This window comes from Nematolebias whitei, chromosome 21 (genome assembly GCF_014905685.2).
Source record: "Nematolebias whitei isolate Nwh7 chromosome 21, NemWhi1, whole genome shotgun sequence".
In the NCBI taxonomy this organism is placed as follows: Eukaryota; Metazoa; Chordata; class Actinopteri; order Cyprinodontiformes; family Rivulidae; genus Nematolebias; species Nematolebias whitei.
This window is the reverse complement of record NC_056518.1, coordinates 33,682,978-33,701,468: the sequence shown is the minus strand read 5'-3', so window position 1 is coordinate 33,701,468 and position 18,491 is coordinate 33,682,978. Positions and strand designations below refer to the sequence as shown.

General features: G+C 41.6%; 1 protein-coding gene across 1 annotated transcript in view; it reads left to right on the top strand.

Moving 5' to 3' along the window:
- Nucleotides 1–18,491, top strand: part of dnmt3ab (DNA (cytosine-5-)-methyltransferase 3 alpha b) — a 47,996-nt gene that overhangs the window by 20,403 nt on the left and 9,102 nt on the right. The window contains exons 6-12 of the mRNA XM_037695221.1: nt 5,324–5,470; nt 14,199–14,525; nt 15,501–15,659; nt 15,850–15,957; nt 17,006–17,162; nt 17,272–17,412; nt 17,543–17,587. Coding sequence (XP_037551149.1) covers nt 5,324–5,470; nt 14,199–14,525; nt 15,501–15,659; nt 15,850–15,957; nt 17,006–17,162; nt 17,272–17,412; nt 17,543–17,587 — 1,084 coding nt within the window. The remainder of the gene's footprint in view (nt 1–5,323; nt 5,471–14,198; nt 14,526–15,500; nt 15,660–15,849; nt 15,958–17,005; nt 17,163–17,271; nt 17,413–17,542; nt 17,588–18,491) is intronic.

Below are 18,491 nucleotides of genomic sequence, written 5' to 3'. Positions count from 1 at the left end.
ACTGTATATATATATATGTATAAACATAGTTTTGCCAACAGATTTTCCACATTAAGAACCTACACATTTCAGGTTGTTTTTCTCAACCGTACAAAATTAACATGTTTTTAATGTAGTATTGTCAATAAAAGTGCATGTGTTGTGCAACTACTTTTGAGACTGATTTATCTCCATACATCTGTGGCTGATGTTACTTTGAATGTCTCATCATCTTTTGGAGGTCAGCAGCTCCGTGTTTTGGAGACTGACCTGGGTTTCCTGTTCCAGTCCGAGTGTTTCTCTGGCTGACAGTATGACACTTGGCTTCTTTGTTGCAGACTCAATAATCGTTGCTTTTTTAGAGGAATCAAAAATACATTTACCGTACAAGTGATGAAACATTGTTTGCTCTCAGTCAATCAGGTTCTGGTACGTTGTCGACGTCAGTCATCTCAGAGTTGCTCAAATGTTTTGTCGTTTGCTTTTCACCCATGATTATAACCAAAAACACAGTATTCCTTGAAGGAATACTATCACTTATCAAGTGGTTTACTGTACAGGATGTCTGAGTAATAAAGTTAAGAGCAACAGTTACTGTCAAAGTTATAAAAAGTGTTATTTCAGAATCTGTTGACGCTCAAAGAATCTGTTTATGATCAATCTTAGCTACTGCTAATTTTATCTCTGCTTCTGTATATTTGACAGAGTTGTAGCCATTTTTATGATTTCTAACATTGGGCGGGGGTTCAGAGGTTAGAGAAGGTGGGCCTGTGATCAGACGGTCGCTGGTTTGACTCCCTGAACTAACAATATCAAAACGTGGGTGGGAAAGGTGAAACACACCTGTCTCCACCCTCATTTGTCCCACTCTGGGCCCTTGAGCAAGGCCCTTAACCCCCACCATCTGCTCCCCGGGCGCCCTGGATGCAGCTCTCTGCTCCACACAGAGGCTGTGGTAGCTCGGTGTCTGTGGTCGTGTCAGGAAGGACCTCCAGTGTCAAAACCATCACCAGGTCTTCGTGCGAGACTGTTGAGACCTGAAGAAGGAGCAGCTGAAAGAAGAAAAATAAATCAATAAATAGACGTGGTGACCATCTTGAATTGGTTTGATTCCAAAAGTTAATAATTTGTAGCTGTGCATCCAGGGATTCTTTTCAGAGAGTTTTATTGAAAGAAGTTCAGTGGCTCACAAGATATTTTGCTAACATTACAAAGACGCGTCAGACAAGAACTTTATCTTTATCTGTGGATGTTTATCAGGTTGATTTTTAAAATGTACTCCGACAAATTAAAACAATGCATACACAACAGTGGTAAACACAAAACATCTGATTATTGATTTGTTGTTTCTTCATAGAGGAAATGTAAATCTGTGCTAAGTTAAATGGTCAGCAGCACACGAGACTAACAGCCAGTACTTCTTCAACGTTTCCCTCATAAACATTCTTCTTAAGACATTTAACTCTTTTAGCAATACTGCTTTGACTAAATGTGATTTTCTATAATATTAGCCTTAAAATCTGTACTGAAAATAATCTTTACTTGCATCTTTATTAGATTTGAAGATTTTGAAGAGATAACTGAAAGATCTGAACAAATTAGTCGTTGCTTAATCTTTGACATTGTGGAAAAAATGGTACCTGATGGTGTAAGAGCTGAAATATCAAATACACTTGGGAGCATTTCGTGCCAGTTGGTGCTGCTTGATGCTGCTGGTGAGGAGTTTTCATTAGACTTTGTGGCCTCCCTTCACTAAATCAATCACTTTTATTTAGATTTCCCCAATATTAGATTGCCTACGAGTATGCCAAGCTGGTTGTGCATTTTTTTAAATATTCTTGACGTCAAGCATCATTTTGCCTACTAGCCTGCGGCTGCACGCCACTGGTTGCATCTTTGGTCGCACTAATCCAATAAATGCTCTTACTGGTGAACAATATTGGCTCTTGAATGTCCCAGCTACTTGGATTTTATATAAGTTTGTGAACCACTAGACCAAACCCTTTTATGACTGCACAGTAACTTGTAATAAACACTAAAAACCTTTACGTGTTAACTAGTCAACACAACTCCTGCTACTATTCAACTAACGACTGCCAAGTGTGCACGTTAATTAACTATTGTGACATAAGATAATTTGGGCCTTAGTCGTGAATTTTAGGCGCACTAGTCGACTATTTGATATTTTTTAAAGACTCGATGTAGAAACTGATCAACTGGTGACCATTTAATAATCAAACAGGTAAATGTTTAGCTTGCACGTGTTTACTAGTGTGCACATTTGACAGTCACTCGTGGTCTGTTAGGCACACGTTGTGATGCCTAGTTAACATGGAAGTGTTCGTTACGGAGATGAATTAGTCTCAAAATTAATCACATGAGCGCACAAGATTTATGTGTACAATGAGGTCCACAAGGTTCTTAAATACTGTTTTGCTTTCCGATAAGCAAAGGTAACCACTGGAAGTAGCGATAAGCACCTTTGCTTGCAGCCTCTCCTCCAAGGGGTCCGGAAACTAACTTCAGCGCCGGGGTATTACCTGTAGCTGTCTAAAGTAGCCTCATTAAGGCTGCGACGAGGTGATTCATCCAGAATATTAACGACCTTAAATCCGTGAGTCACACCCTGATCTCACTCTGTTACCTCGAACCTCCAAGCAGCAGGGGTGGATCTTCTGGTCCAGAGAAACTCACGTTGTGGCCGCTCACCTCTTACTTTAGCGTTGCAATTGTTAACTGTTCTGGTAATCTTTAGGGCCCTGGAAATGGGCACAAGGGTGTTGTCACTCAGTAACTAATGAACCTTTCAAAACCTCCTCTATTGATGTTGTTAAGTGAACCAAGCGTTGCCATGTTTTTATTCAATAAGAGTGAAATAATAGTCCAGATTTATACGTTTTGCTTTGCTTTAATCAACAATTTGCGCAGGGGTACAGCAACAGGCACAATTTTATAATGATTAATTTTCATGATTACACAGGATACACTTTCTTCACTAACCTAAGGTAATGGAATCTTCCTGATGACTTCTAATCCCCAAGAGCCCTTGGGGACTTTGTGAACACTACCTTCCCTCAGACCTTTCACACATCAAGCCAAAAGAGGTTCTCTCTCAACTCCCTCATGAACCAGAAGCACCTTCGAGCAAATCCCACTAGTACCCAGTTTAATACTCTTGAATTTATCCTGTATGCTAAATTTCTAATCTGATGAATTAATTTATTTAGACCAGAAGGACAGGGTAGTCCGCTTACCATGATTCTGAGGTGACCCTCAGAGAATCTTTGTAGTGGCAAACGGCATATTTCCCGTTTTCTAGGAGAGAAATACGGGCCAACCCAAAAACAGGAGCAGCTTATGCCAATTTGAAAAATTGATATACAAAATATGATATACAGTTTTTCAAACGTCCACGTTTCAAATTGCACGGGTAGAAATATTTTGCACGTACAAATGACTAAATCCATGTGCACAAATTACCTGCTGTGTACACGTCGGTCAACACGAGCGCATGGATCAGCTGCCTGTGAATGTGAGTTTTCACCTTCTTACCACTTTAAGTTTATATTAGTAATGCAGCGTTTAAGGCTCGTGAATAACCAGGATATCTGAGCTTTACCAGATATCCAGGGCTAATGGGGAAAAAACATGTGCAACTGGGCACAGTAGCTCATGACTCGATTATTCTTCATGTGGAAAACCAACTAAGGGGAAAAAATATTTATATATATATATTTTTTTTAAATATATATTTATTTATATTTATATAATAATAATAAATAATAATAATAATTGTTATTATTATTATCGTTTATTTATTTTTTTGTGTGTTTTTTTCCACAAGAAGAATTCCCTACCTATTTTGGGATGTTTATTTGAGTTGTATATTCCACAAAATTTACTTTTTTTTTGGTAGAAATCTTCTGTAAAAATGTAATTTACCTTTTTTTTTTGTGTGGACATTCATTTCTAAATAAACTACTCAAAATGGTTAGTTTTTTGTTCTTTTATGACAAAAACCGGAAATTAGATTTTTCCGGTAGTTTTTCAACAAGACAAAATGGTTAGTTTTCTGGATTCTACTAAATGGGTAGGTTATTCTTCTTGTGAAAAAAAAAAATCACTGGAAATTTTCATTTCCAGGATTTAATTGTGTAGACAAAAAAAAGTACAATTTATTTTTAATCTTTTTACAGTATTACGTGTAGTTTTCTTGGTAGATTTCCCACATGAAGAATAACCTACCGGTACTCCATTTTAGGTTTATTTCCACAAAATGTATTATTTTGGAATCCAGTAATGTCATTGTAAGCATATGCGTTTTATTACAGATGTTAGTTATGAGGTATTGTGCCATGATAGAAGTGTGTCTTTCCCCAATAACTCATTAAATCTGTGAACGCTCAGACGTCCCATCTTTTCCCCAGCCTTGAACGCAGCATCACTTAGTGAATCTGGAGCAGTTAGAAAGTTCACATTCACAGGCAGCTGACCCAGTGATCCACCTGCAGCAGGTGATTTGTGCTCAGGTATTTGACAGTTTTTAAGTGCAGAATATTCCTACTTGTTAGATTTGAAATGTATAAATTTGAAAAACTGCTCATGCATTTGTAAATCTTGTGGTGAGCTTGTGATCTTGCATGCATCTTTTGTGACTATCTTTAATTTATCTAAAGATTTATGCTTATTTGTACAGCAGTTGGACTGGTTTGGGCTAATTTATTTATTTAAAGCTTTATTTTACCGGGAAAGAAATCCATTGAGATTATTAATCTCTTATAAGAATGTCCGATCAATGTGCACGGTGCAAACGAGCCATTACAAATCCAGCAGGAACAGTAATATTAAAATATTTTTCATTCATTCAGTCAACCTTTATTTAGACTGGTTAATCCCCTCGAGGACTCATTTACAAGATGGAACAAAACATCCGGTAATAAGACATTAAATAAAATGCAAGTTTTAAAAATATAACAATTTGAGACACTTAAATGTTACAGATGCAAGATGTGACTAATAAACTGTTAAAAGCCAGTTGGTTGGGACTTTGGCGCTACTAGTTTAGAAAAACTGCTGACTAGTTTGACTTCTGTGTCAACTAGTTGGGTAAAAATATTACTAGTTAAGAGTTTGTTGAATTTGTGCCACCAACTAGTGCTGTGCAGTTGTGAACTATTGTGCAAAAATGATGCTTGATGTCAAGGATATCGAATAAATACACAAACAGCTTGCCGTAAACCAGTTACAGTGTGGGATTAGACGAGCAGTTTAACTTTCCTACATAAAAATAGCTCATCGGAGGAATCAAAAACTAGCAGCTAACTTCTTTTTACACCTTGAACAGGGAGGTCGAGGCAGGCAACGAGGGGGAGTTGGTTGGGAGATCAGCCTTCGTCAGAGGCCCATGCCCAGAATAACCTTCCAGGCTGGTGACCCATATTACATTAGCAAACGGACCAGGGAGGAGTGGATGGCCAAGTGGAAGATGGAGGTGAGTACCCTGGTTTTGTCCCAGCCACCAGAGCCTGCAGAGCGACTGACCGGAGCGTTTGCGTTTAAGATAGGCCTCCTGGTGCGTTCAGGTGTATTTGATGGGTCATTTGACGCCTCGTGACGGTACCATTTATTTCAGTGACATTTCTATAGGTTGGCTTGTTCTCATGTTTTGTGTGAGAGGAGTCGCACGCATCTGTGTTGCTCACATCTGTTTCATGACTCATCGTTCTTCCGTATTAAAAAAGTAACAGCTTTGCTTTGTTCTCGGTGCTTTTGATGTCTGACAGTACTTCTTTAATGTTGCATGTTTCACACTATAACAGCATCTCGAATGAAAAGAGTTCAAGTTGTTTGGGCAAACCTTGTAAAGGTATTGTACACAGTCTCGTGTGGTACTGTCACCCTCAAAGTACGTACTTTAAATGACTCTCAGCTACTGCAAGAGATTTGAATCAGTGTCTGTAAATCTGACAGCGTTGTAGTGGTCCTTGTGTTGGCAGTCGTCTTTAATTAGATCGACTCCAACTCTTTATCAGTTGATTACTTCTCAAATGTTTCATTATCATCTGTCCAGTGGTTCGAGATATTTTGCTAACAGAGATACACTATTGACAATAACAATAATTGCTTAAGCTTTATGCAAAGATCATACACACTGAGTAGCACTTGGGCTCTGTGTGTTATAGTAATAATAATAATATTATTATTGTTATTATTATTATTATTATTATTATTCATAATAATAATAATATTATTATTATGAATAATAATAAATCTCAGCCAAAAACGCACCCAATTTTATCAGTTTGTTAAATAGACGGAAGTATGGGGCAGCACGGTGGCTCTGTTGGTAGAGCTGTTGCATCTCAGTGAGAAGGTTGCCGGTTCAAATCCCAGTCAATTCAAATCTCTCAGCAAACTTGCTCTGTTTTCTGTAGGTATGCCACTTTTAGCTTTTAAGATTCACTGGCACTAACGATCAGTCGTTAGGCTGATGGTCCTCCTTGATCATGTGAACAGCTGGTTCTGGATGTCACCAACGAACTGGTTGATCCACCATGAGAAGGCGCTGTTTATAAGACTGAGCTTGTTGCAGCTCCTCCGACTGAAGAAGTCCTTTGGATAAAAGACGAAACGTTTCAAGAAGAAGAATCATCCAGAGGACCTGACTTTAGTTTTTTAGGTTTATCTACGTGGATTATTGAGCGTCAGGACAGTTTTAGCTGATTTTGCCCCAGAACATTTTGCTGTTGCGCGCTTCTGCAGGGTGAGGGCACAGAGAGAGTTTCTGGTTGTGCACTTTTTCTGTGTCCTGAGTGGACTTCTTCTTTTCCTCTCTGTGTCGCCCCCTGCCATTCTTCTCCTTACCCCTCCCCCATCTGTGGAAATGAACTTTGCGCTGTGGATATGAGGGTGAAGATGAGGTTCGCAGCAACTTTTCAGCCATGCTTGCAAAACAGCCTGTGGCTCGTTGCCAACATTTGCAAGTCCTTTCTAGCCAACCAGAATCCCCTGAGCAATCACCTGACCCTGAATTCCCAGACAAAGAAATGCTCATGCTTTTTTTTTTTTTCTTTCTTAAGCGATCTCCTCTCCCCCAAGAGTGGGGGTGGAAAAACTAAACCCCCACGCTGGATTTCAAGGGTCGCACGCCGGCTGTATGGGTATGTGGCCTGCATTGTTTGTTGGATAACGCAGGGAGATGGGTGCATGTATGATTAGCTGCTTCAGTGCGAGAACGATGCTGACCTCGGGTATTTCCACACAACTTGTTACGGACCATCTGTGCACGGCTTGAAAGGAATCCGCCTCCTGAGAAAAAAAGGAAGAGGTAACAGGCTTTAGCCATGTTTGGGAAAAGTTGCTGGCATGAAAAGTTTAATCTGTGGGCGGAATACGTGCCAGAACTATTTCCTGTTTCATAGCAGCACGTAGAAACTTCAGAGGAGCAGAACATCAAAATATTTACATGATTTTAACCCTAAAACTCCTGCAGGGTTTGACCTTCATAGAACTCCTGCAGGGTTTGACCTTCATCAAACTTCTGCAGGGTTGGACCTTCATAGAACTTCTGCAGGGTTGGACCTTATGTTTGCTGTGTTTAGTGGTGTCCTCATCTCTGCATACTTTGTTCTGTTTGATTCAGATCCATAAGAACAGAAAACTGGATTATTTAGTCTTCTAAAAGACAATCAGCTGTTTTTGAAGATCTCAGCATGTATGCACCGTAATGAGGAGTTCTTGTTACGCATTTATGGCTCTGAAATATTTATTATTATCTCCTGAAGGGGTGAAATAAAACAGAACCAGATGACCTCTTTGCAACCCCTCAGAGTCTCTTAAAGTTTGTAGGGCTCTTTAATAAAATCAGATTATTCAGACACTTACTAAGTTACCTGGATTTACCTGGATTGGACAGCAGATTTTGGACATTTTCCAAAATTCAACTTAGCATAGCACCGGGCCATTTTTTAAATCATTTCTGAATCATGTTATTTTTATGTTTTATACTTTTTCTGAGTATCCTGTCTGGCAAGAAAGCGGACTCACCTCACTGTAACCAAGTTTACTTAAGGGTATAAATAAAGTTGATTAATTGATTGGACTTAATTACGTATATATTTTCTTGAGTCTCGCTCTACAGAGAAGCTGGAGGTTTTGCTCTGAAGACGTGAACTGTCCCCCGCTGTCTTTCCTGCTTGTTGCATGAGACACTGCTGCATTCAAAGGTCCATTTCCCTTGTGTTGTGCTCAAAGACACAACGTTGTGTGAAGAAAACATGCTCACTGACATGTCTCTCTTTATTTAGACGTTCAGCCTGTTTTTCTGTTTTTAGTCAGTGAGAGAAAAACGTCTCACAGAGTCCACAAATGACGACCATTACAAATACGTATATATTGTGTGTAGAAATTTAACACACAAACGTAACAATTTTAACACTGGAAACAGTTCCTGAGAGTACAAATTGTTAAATACAGTTAATACAAATCATGTGATGTGAATTAGATGAAATTTCATTTGAACCAGCTTTCCACCTGTCCCTAAACGCAGCACGCATTCAGGACGGAACAAAACATTCAGCCACAGGAAACCACCAGGAGGAAGTTGTAGTTTCTTCTTGTTTTCTGTAAATGTGTGTGTGTGTGTCCTTTTTTATGCTACTTTGTGAGGCCCATTTTTCCAACTTATACTGCATTGTGAGGACCAACTGCTCCTTATGGGGCCCAAAGCCCGGGCCCCATAAGAAGAAGTCCCGTTGGTGGGTTAGGGGCTAGGTTTAGGACTAAGGTGTGAATTGAGGATGTGTTAGGTTTAGGGTTAGGTATGTACTGGTAATGGTTAGGTTATGGATAAAGGTCATGGTTAGGCTATAGAAATGAATGAAAAATGAATGGAAGTCAATGCAAAGGCCCCATAAAGATAGCAAAACAAACCTGTGTGTGTGTGTGTGTGTGTGTGTGTGTGTGTGTGTGTGTGTGTGTCTGTGTGTGTCTGTGTGTGTGTGTGTGTGAGGTTCAGATCTCGTACTGGATTTTATAGTCATGAACAGAAAACAGTTCTGCTGACTGGATCTTATGTTTTTCTGTAAGTTTCTTCAATGATCTGCAGCTGGACCCCTCTGGATGCGTTTGTCTGTGCAGAGTTGAGAGGGTAAAACTTCTCGTGTGCACACAAGCTGGTTTGTGCACGAATCTAATTCAGTCTGTGCACTTTGCATCGTTTGCATACTCGTTTTTTTACCAGCTGTACGCACACAAACCTTTTTAAATCTGAAAACGGTCCCGTTTGTCAAGTTGAAGATTAAAATCCGAATGTAAAAATCACTGCTTCTTTATTTTTTATGCAGAGATTGTAAAGTTGGTTTTAGAGCTTAAACTGCTCAGATTATTTTTGGGGATTACAAAACACATTAACGACACAAATCTACATTTGTAAATCCTGATAATATGATGCTTTTTCTCTCCATCATGTTTGCATTTTTGTCCAAATCAAATAGGGACAATTGGACATACTCTAAATGACCGGGGTGGCCAACGATTAATTGTGGCCAAGGCCACCATTGGCCACCCTCCGGCTCCGGCTCGCCAGGATCTGTCTCCGCTCTGTCTCGTACAAGTAAAAACAAATAAACCCGTGCCTCTGTTCATCGCCACAGTGTAACACCTACCCTCTTTAATATCTTGCTCCAAAAACATTAAGGTTTATTTGCATTTCGTGTTCAGTTCCGGTCCAGAAAAACACTCTTTTTGAAATCTCAACATTCTCTAATCCCTCAGCGACGGGGAGCATCAGCATCTTACTTATTTCAGCTGCACCTTTGAGTCTTTGACCCTCTGAGGATTATTATTAGCAGCTTGATTAAGCAGGACTGGCGTTTCTAAATATTAACAGTCCAGATCCATTAGTGAAGTATCATCTGCATACCGCAGAGTATCTGTTGCGTTCTTGTTCTGCCTCCCCGTGCACTCTGTCACCCCGTGAGCCCTCAGGGTGTCATGGCGCTCAGATTATCCTCTATTGTGCAACCAACATGTCTCTCCGCTCCGCAACAATCCTGCGCAGCTTCTGTTTTCACTCTGGAAGAAATTCGTTAAATATTCTAACGTCAGTCTTCCGTGGTATTCTTTATTTCCCGGTTTGTAAAATGTGTATTTAACTTGATTCTTTTTTGTTTTGTCTGCCGTCATCTTTGCTACAAGTCCTTAGTGAGAAAATGAAAGGGGATAAAAAGTAGCTGTCAGAAACAGGCAGGCATGTGGAAATGATAAAGGCTGCTTTGTATTTCTCTTACCTCCTTTTCTAAACTCGGAAGGCCTGTCTTGTGGGTGGAGGCGCACACACACTCCGTGAGGCCCCCATAAGGGGACTCTTACAACCCAGAAGAAGCCCAGAGACAAATATGTGCTTCAGTCACTGTACTCGTTTCCTCCTCCCCCAACTGACATTTTCACTTTCTCATTGACTCTGAGAGAAAAAATAAAAATAAAACCCTCCTGACAAACTAAAAACTTAAAGGTCTAGCATTTCTAGGTTGAATGCTTATCACCCGCTGCTTTTCATACCGGAGATTTACACTAGTATCCTTTTATTTTTAATAATGACAGCGTTGTAGCTGTTTGGGTCAAACCTTATGCCAATATTAATTTTTAAATACTTGTTGCAGACTACTTTTAGAGAGAGCCACAACAAATTTTAAGTTAATATCTGCACACTTGACTAAAGCGTGGCCATTTTGTGTTGGCTAATTGTCCCCGGAGCGAAGAAGGGGAATTGGAAATACTGTCTGTGCACGTTCGAAAGTGGTGTACCCACTTCTATTTTGGTGTTTGGCTACATCTAGACGTAAGAAAGGTCACCATAGAAAATTGGGTTGTCGCGTCAAAATTCAAGATGGCCATCATCACCGTGTGATATGTAAACCAGACTCCCTGATCAATTGAGGAAACTGCTTTCTAGGTTTATATTGCTTAAAGGTATAGTTTTCTCAAATGATTGAGGTGGTCCTTGGGGTGGCCGAAGATTAATCAATGGTGGCCAAGGCCACCATTATCCACCCCCTGGCCCCACCTTTGCTCCTGATTGTGGATAACATTGCTCCCTCCGCTGGCCAGGATCCATCACTCTTCCGCCTGGAACCAAAAGAAAACCTTCCCTCAGTTCTTCTCCACAGTGTAACTCCTGCACACTTGAATGTCTTGCACCAAAAACATTTAGGTTTGTTTTCACTCCCTGTTCAATTCCAGTCCAGAAAAACACTCGTCTCAAAAGCTACAAACATTCACTGTTCAAACCTCTCAGCAACGGGGTACATCAGACTAGTTTTATCTGTGTTCAAACTGCTAAATATTTGTGTGGACTACATTATGTGTTCGTATGTACCTGAAATAAAGCTCAGATTACTCCACACGTGTGTAAGTCATGTAGTTCATATTGTGGATACCAAGACGTTTTGCCCTCTAGTACCTCCTGAACCATCTGAGCAGGATGTTGAACATGAACTCTGGCGTGCTTGTTGGAGTCCAGAAGCCTAGAACATGTGGCCTAAAGCTTTGAACCGTCCATCCTCTCTTACATACAGATAAACCACAGCTTCCTGATTGAGGAGCACATGTTTCTACTCTTCCATCCTGGAGCTCCTCTCCACACCATCGAGGCAGCCCCGTCTTAAAGGCACGCCTGCAGGTCTAAGAGTCGCACCGAGCATGAAGTTGGGATTAGACCACTCTTCTTCAGTCTCCCCACTTTTCTGATTCTCCATCTCTTGACAGTATGGTGGAGCACGAGAAGTTGAGAAACTCAAGGAAAACAAGTTTGGCTGTGCGGCGCATGGAGAGAAAGGAGTTTTAGGAAAGCGTCGGTGTTCGTGCAAGTCCGACCGCGTGTTTATTTGAGAGACAGACATCAGAGCAAGTGCAGCTGTCAAGGATTTGCTGCAAGAGGCTTAAACCCCGGCTGCATCTCGTCCTCGCTGATTGACTTGGAGCTTCAGTGCCACAGACTCGGTGAACCCTCTGCAGCGCTGCAGGTCTGGGTACTATAGAGTTTCTGTGCAAAGTGCTGTTGATCAGCCGACCTGACGCTCAGAGATAAAAATGTGTTTACAAAAGCTTTTTCACTCCCACTCTGCGTTTGCATGCCTGGTTGTGCAGCTAAGCTCTGCTTGTGTTGTAGCTTTTAGTTGTACAGACTCCTGCATGGAGCAGGACGTAGGGCTGGAGACCAACTTCCAAACTTAACGCAGTAAAACTGAGCAATGGAGAAATATTGGACACTAAAATCAGTGAATATTGGATTGTATCTGTAAATTAACTTGGTTGATATTTCTGTATCAATTTTTACACTTAAGTAATCTTTGGTTTATTTATTTTTATTTCCGTTAGAAAATTTACCTTGAACATTTTTGTGCTTCCATTAAAGTACAGATTGGTTGTGTTATATTTAGAAAAGCTGAGTTTTGTCCTCAGTTGTACATTCTGGTGTCACCTGAGCCAGTATTTCATTGGGCCGCGACTGGTGGCGACACAAAACTGTGAGAAAATTTGAATTTTCCGTCACAGTCTTACTGAATTCTGAGCGTTTGCAATAAAAGACACCTGCGAGCTGTGCACCCAGCCAGATTGGAAAACCACGGCCTTTTTGTGTGCAAAGCTTGGAAGACTGTGTTGTAAGCCGTGCACATTGTTTTGTTGCCCACATCTTTGCAGCTGCCGTCACACTCCTCCACTGCAGGACACTCCGGACATAAAGACAGACTGACCAACAGATCTTTTCCCTGTTGTGGAGTGAAGAGGGGGTTGGAAAATACCCTCCGTGCATTCGTCTGCGCATGTTGTGAGCATAATATGATGCTTCAGTTTTGTTATGTGGGTACATGAAGATGTAAGAAAGGTTCCTTTCAAAAACTGGATTGCGATGAAAAATCCAGGAAGGCCAATCGACCACGCCATCGTTTGAGGAAACTGCTTTTTAGCTTTTATAAAAGTATAGTTTCCTGAAGTGACTGGGGTGGCCAATCATTAATCTATGGAGGCCAAGGTCACCAGTGGCCACCCTCTGGCTCCGTCATTGCGCCTGGTCATGGAAAACAAATAATCGCTCCCTCCACTCGTCTGGATCAGTTACTCTGCCGCTGCGAAGCATTTCCTCTTCTTTTAACAAACACCCAGGAGCTGAGGAGACCCGTTACTGGAGGTTTTGGAGGGAAACATCGTCCCATTCTCAACTGGTATTGGAATTTGCATGTTCAACAGTCCTGGGTCGTTTTAGCCAGAGTTTTCATTTTACGATGTGCCAAATATTTTCTGATGGGAGTTCTGGACTGCAAGCTGACCAGTTCAACACCTGGACTCCTACTCTGAAGCCATGCTAGTATCATAGATACCACACCACTTTATTTATAAAACACTTAAAACAGCAGCAAGGCCAACCAAAGGGCTGATGTAGTCAAAGGTTTAGCATCGTCTGCAGAGCCGTCACTGAAAAAGACGTCTGGATGGAAGAGCATGCTCTAAAACTTGAATCTATTTTTCTGAACTGTTGGTGTCTTTCCAGATTATTTGGCTGCCCATGACGGTACAAATGCACCCCCATACCATCAGAGAGGAAGACTTTTGAACTGCATGTCTTTCTGTACCCAGTTCTCTTAGAGGCCTGATAGTTATCTGCACTTAAACCTTCACACCTGAGTTACAGCCAGGTGGAGCAGTGGGCAGCTATGTTGGCGCCCGGGAAGCAGTTAGGGATTGGGTGATGTGGGCATGGCTGGGAGTCGAACCGTGACTTTCTGGTCCCAAGTCGGCTGCCCTGTCTCTACCCCGTCTCGGCCCCCAACTTTTTCATAGTCGTGTTGACATTTTTGGCAGCAGCTTCATCGGCACCTTTTAGAATTTCTTCTGAAATTTTCTAGTTTATTAATAAATATCTAAAATCGTGGAAACTAATATGAGATGTCTTCAACAACTCAACAATTTTAAAATATGAACTAGTCTCACAGCTTTTGGGAACGTGTTTAATATTCAAATGTCTAGACTGTGCGCTGGTGAAACTGATGTGAGGACGTTGAGAGCGCCCACAAATGTTTCGAGACACTTTGGAGACTCACAAATGTGAATCACCATCTAGCTCCAACGATCCATCACAGTGAGATAAAAACACTCGGTGCCTGTAGCATCATGTGTAAAAGACCCGTCCTCACTTGAGTTCTCACTTGGTTTTGTTTCAGGCAGAGAAAAAGGCGAAGCTAACGTCAGCGATGAACATCATGAAGGACAACGAGAACACAACCGGGCCTCAGAGCGAGAACGTCTCGATAATCAAACACCCACAGCCTTCGAAGCCTCAGCACAGTCCGTCTCTGTCGCAGCCTCAGATTCAACAGTCGTCTCTGCCGCAGCTGCAGCAACATCTGCAGCAACATCTGCAGCCTCCTCAGCAGCAACAGCAGCCTACTGACCCAGCCTCCCCCACTGTGGCAACCACCCCGGAGCCCGGCACCGTCGGAGAGGACAAAGCGTCCCCGAAGTCTGCAGACACTGAGCCCGAGTACGAGGTAAGATCATTGTGCCCACGATTTACCCGTTTGTGTATCGTTGTAAGCCGACAGGGTTTCACAACGAGTTCTTCACTATAAGAACAAATAGTTTAGAGTACTGTACTTATTTAGCTCCTTTCTATTTACTCAAGATACTCAAAGCTCTTTACAACAACCTGTGTCCTCATTTACCTCCAACACACACTCATACAGCACTTTACTATATATTTATAAAGACTAATCGGAGCTTTATCACGTTCAGACACCGATGGGACACGCATTGGAGATAATGAGGGGTTCAGTGTCTTGCCCAGGGACACTTCAGTATGTGACTGCTTGTGGAATCGAACCCCCAACTCTCCCACTGGGGGACGACTGCTCTAACCACTCAGCCACAGCTGCCCCTGAGTGGATATTAATTCTTATCAATTAGGGTAGACACCTTTAAATTTATAAACTTTAGGAGCGGTTTAATCGTTTCACAACTCACTTTTTTAATTCTGTGGGAAAAAAGATGTCAGTCTCCAGTCTTACTGGAGGTATGATGAACATTAACGGACATTACCTGGATTTCAGGAAGACCCTGTCTATTTAAGACGGTCCAAAGAACATTTTGCACAGGTTTTAACAGCATGGTTCTGTAGTACGAGTCCAGGTCAGCCATCAGAGTGGGCCAGCACTTGTGAATTTTTGATCTGCAGCTTCACTATTAGAGATATACAGAATGTCATGATTTCCCTCTCTCTGCCTCAGCTGCACTCTAACCACCTGCAAGTGCTCTTGGCCACGCCCACTTTGCACGTTCTGCACAGAGATCAGCTGATCAGCTGCAGCAGGAAGTTTATCCTGCAGTATGGGCTGCACAAAGGTGCAGGAGGTGCTAAAAGTTCCATCCATCAATCAGCCGATTGTGTGTCATGTCCAATCTTATTTTGAAAAACCCCGATACCCTAACATTTAATCCAAAGACTCTTGGTGTTCTTTTGGCTGCAGGACGGTCGTGGTTTTGACATTGGCGATCTGGTTTGGGGGAAGCTGCGAGGATTCTCCTGGTGGCCGGGTCGAATCGTGTCCTGGTGGATGACGGGCCGGAGCAGAGCTGCTGAGGGAACCAGATGGGTCATGTGGTTTGGAGATGGAAAGTTCTCAGTGGTGAGTGTTCAAAGCCAACATTAATATTTCTGTCAAGTTTTCCTGCCAATTTAGTTTGAGCAGGTTTGTAATTCACTTTTTTTGTTGTTTATTTGCTAAACTGATTGCTGTCTTTAACATTTTTAACATCCAAACATTTCATTGCAAAAATTATACTTTTGTTTGTTTGTTTGTTTGTTTGTTTTCCCAGGTCTGTGTGGAGAAGCTTATGCCTTTAAGTTCCTTTAATAATGCCTTTCACCAACCAACTTACAACAAACAGCCTATGTACAAAAAAGCAATCTATGAAGTGTTGCAGGTGAGTTAATGCTGTGGTTCACTCAAAACACCATGTAGGTGCTTTTTTATTACAGTTTATAGATTCTAGTGATATTTTGCAATCAAGACATTGTTTGAAAAAATGTTCAAAGCATTCTTGATGAATAAAATATATGCCCAATATTCCTTAAATAAATGCGTGTGTGTTCGAGCTCTTCTCAACTGTTCACTACGCGAACTGAAATCTTTAAAACTGAATCTTATTTAAGGCAGTCTGTCAGTCTGGTAAATATGATTTTAAAGATAAACCAGCTTGGCACATAAAACTAGCAAAAACCTTAATTATTTATTTAGCTGGTGAGCTCGCTGCACCGGCCGCGCAGGGAAATTATCCGTGCTGGGATGATTATTTACTCTGGAGCAGCTGATTAACATCTCAAAAGCTCAAATACATCAACTACAGCCCCAAATCCCAAATGAGTTGAAAAGGAGACGCCGCGGATGAATTCCCATCAACCTGGAGGCGGTGCTCGAGTACCTGACCTGCCCACAGCTATCAGCATCTAACAACTCTTGAATGAAACCAGGTTGATGAGCTATGACAACACTTAGTTTCCCTCTGGTTAATAAAGTATTTTTGAATTGAAAACAAAAGATTTGATTGGTTCATCTGAGTGAAGCTATTACTGTAATACCTGGAGTAGAGGTAACCTCCAAAACGCACCTCCCCGTCTCTGCTGGGCTCTGCGTCTAAACTGTCTATCACTGGAAAAATGATCCATAAAAATGATCTGTTTTCCTGAATTTATCAGATCGAGCACGGGTCCAGACAGAACCATCACTCGGTCCGGATTCAGGCCTAGACCCGCCATTTGAGGGTGCCTGTACTAGATCTTAGCTTAAAATTTTGACAGTCGATGTAAGCAGCCCTGTTTGTATGTGACCATAATAGTTGTGAACAAACTGGTCGTCTTTGTTCTTGTCAGACTGTAGAGCTAATTATGAGTTAACGTTTTTGTGTTTGCTAAAGTTGCTAAGCTTTAGTAGACTTCAAAAATGAGACTGACTTCAAAAGTAAATGTTTGCAGGTGGCCAGCAGCCGAGCAGGAAAAACTTTTATGACGTGCCCCGACAGTGACGAGACAGAAACCTCCAAATCAGTGGAAATGTTGAACAAGCAGATGATCGAGTGGGCGATGACCGGGTTTCAGCCCACTGGACCCAGAGGCCTCGAGCCAGCAGAGGGTACGTAGAGGTTTGATCTTTGACTTTATACGTATCGTGTGTCGTGTCTCATATTACCAATGAATAATTCAGAGTCATTGTTTTAATTTTATTCGCTTGCGTGCCCCAGAGGAGCGTAACTCAGAGGTTTACCCTGAGATGTGGGTTGAACCAGAAGCCGCAGCCTACACGCCTCCTCCAGCCAAAAAGCCTCGCAAGAACACCGTGGAAAAACCCAAGGTCAAGGAGATCGTTGACGAACGAACACGAGGTGAGCAGATCGGTCCGAGATGCTCCTTGCACGCCACCTTTAGAATTAGATCATCTCATGTTGACAAGTTGGAGCCACTTTGGTCAAACCTTCAAAACATTATGCACATTTTATTTGATTTTATTTTCAGAGCGGCTGGTTTATGAAGTGAGACAAAAATCCCGAAGTATTGAGGGTAAGTGCTGTTTCCTCTGAGTTTTTATCAGGATTCATTCACCCATCCACAGGAATTAGAGTTAACCCTTGAGGCACCTTAAAAATCACTACACATTTAACACCTTTGGGCACAAAATGGGCCCGCATATGAAAATCCAATAAAAATATGATGTATATTATATATTTTTTTTATTTCCACTTCTTCCCATCTTTTCAGTAACTTTAAACTTTACAGAAATAAAGTTGATTTTTTTTTTATTATTTCTTTCATTGTTTTTGTTTTGTTTTGTTTTTCAAAAATGAGGTGCAAAGTGGAATATTTGGCTTCTCTGTAATTGGCATGAATTCCTCCCGTGATCCCCCTCAGAGGACTCTTCACTGGTACTAACATCTTCCTCATCCTGCTCGCTCTCCTCAGGACCGCAGAATTGTAGCTAGCGCTTCCTGTCCTGTCAGGCTGCTCCTCATGGCTGTCTGCTGGAGAAAGAACCAGCCAGACCAGGCTGCAAATGACTTGTATGCTTCAAAACATGCACCTGGATAAACATGTTAACAACGTATCCAGTTGGAGTAAAGAGGCTCTCTCGATCAAGAAAATAAACATAAACATTACATTTGGTCAGGAGACAAAGGAGAAGAGGGAACTCAAGCATGTAGGACTGAGGGCTGCAACTCTAAATGTGGGGACAATGACAGGCAACGGTAGAGAGCTGGCTGACATGATGCTGAGAAGGAAGGTAGATGTTTTATGTGTCCAAGAGACCAAGTGGAAGGGCAGCAAGACTCGCAGCATAGGAGCAGGGTTCAAACTGTTTTACCATGGTGTGGATAGAAAGAGAAATGGAGTAGGGGTGGTCCTGAAGGAGGAGTTGGTAAAGAATGTAGTAGAGGTGAAAAGAGTGTCAGATAGGGTGATGTGTCTG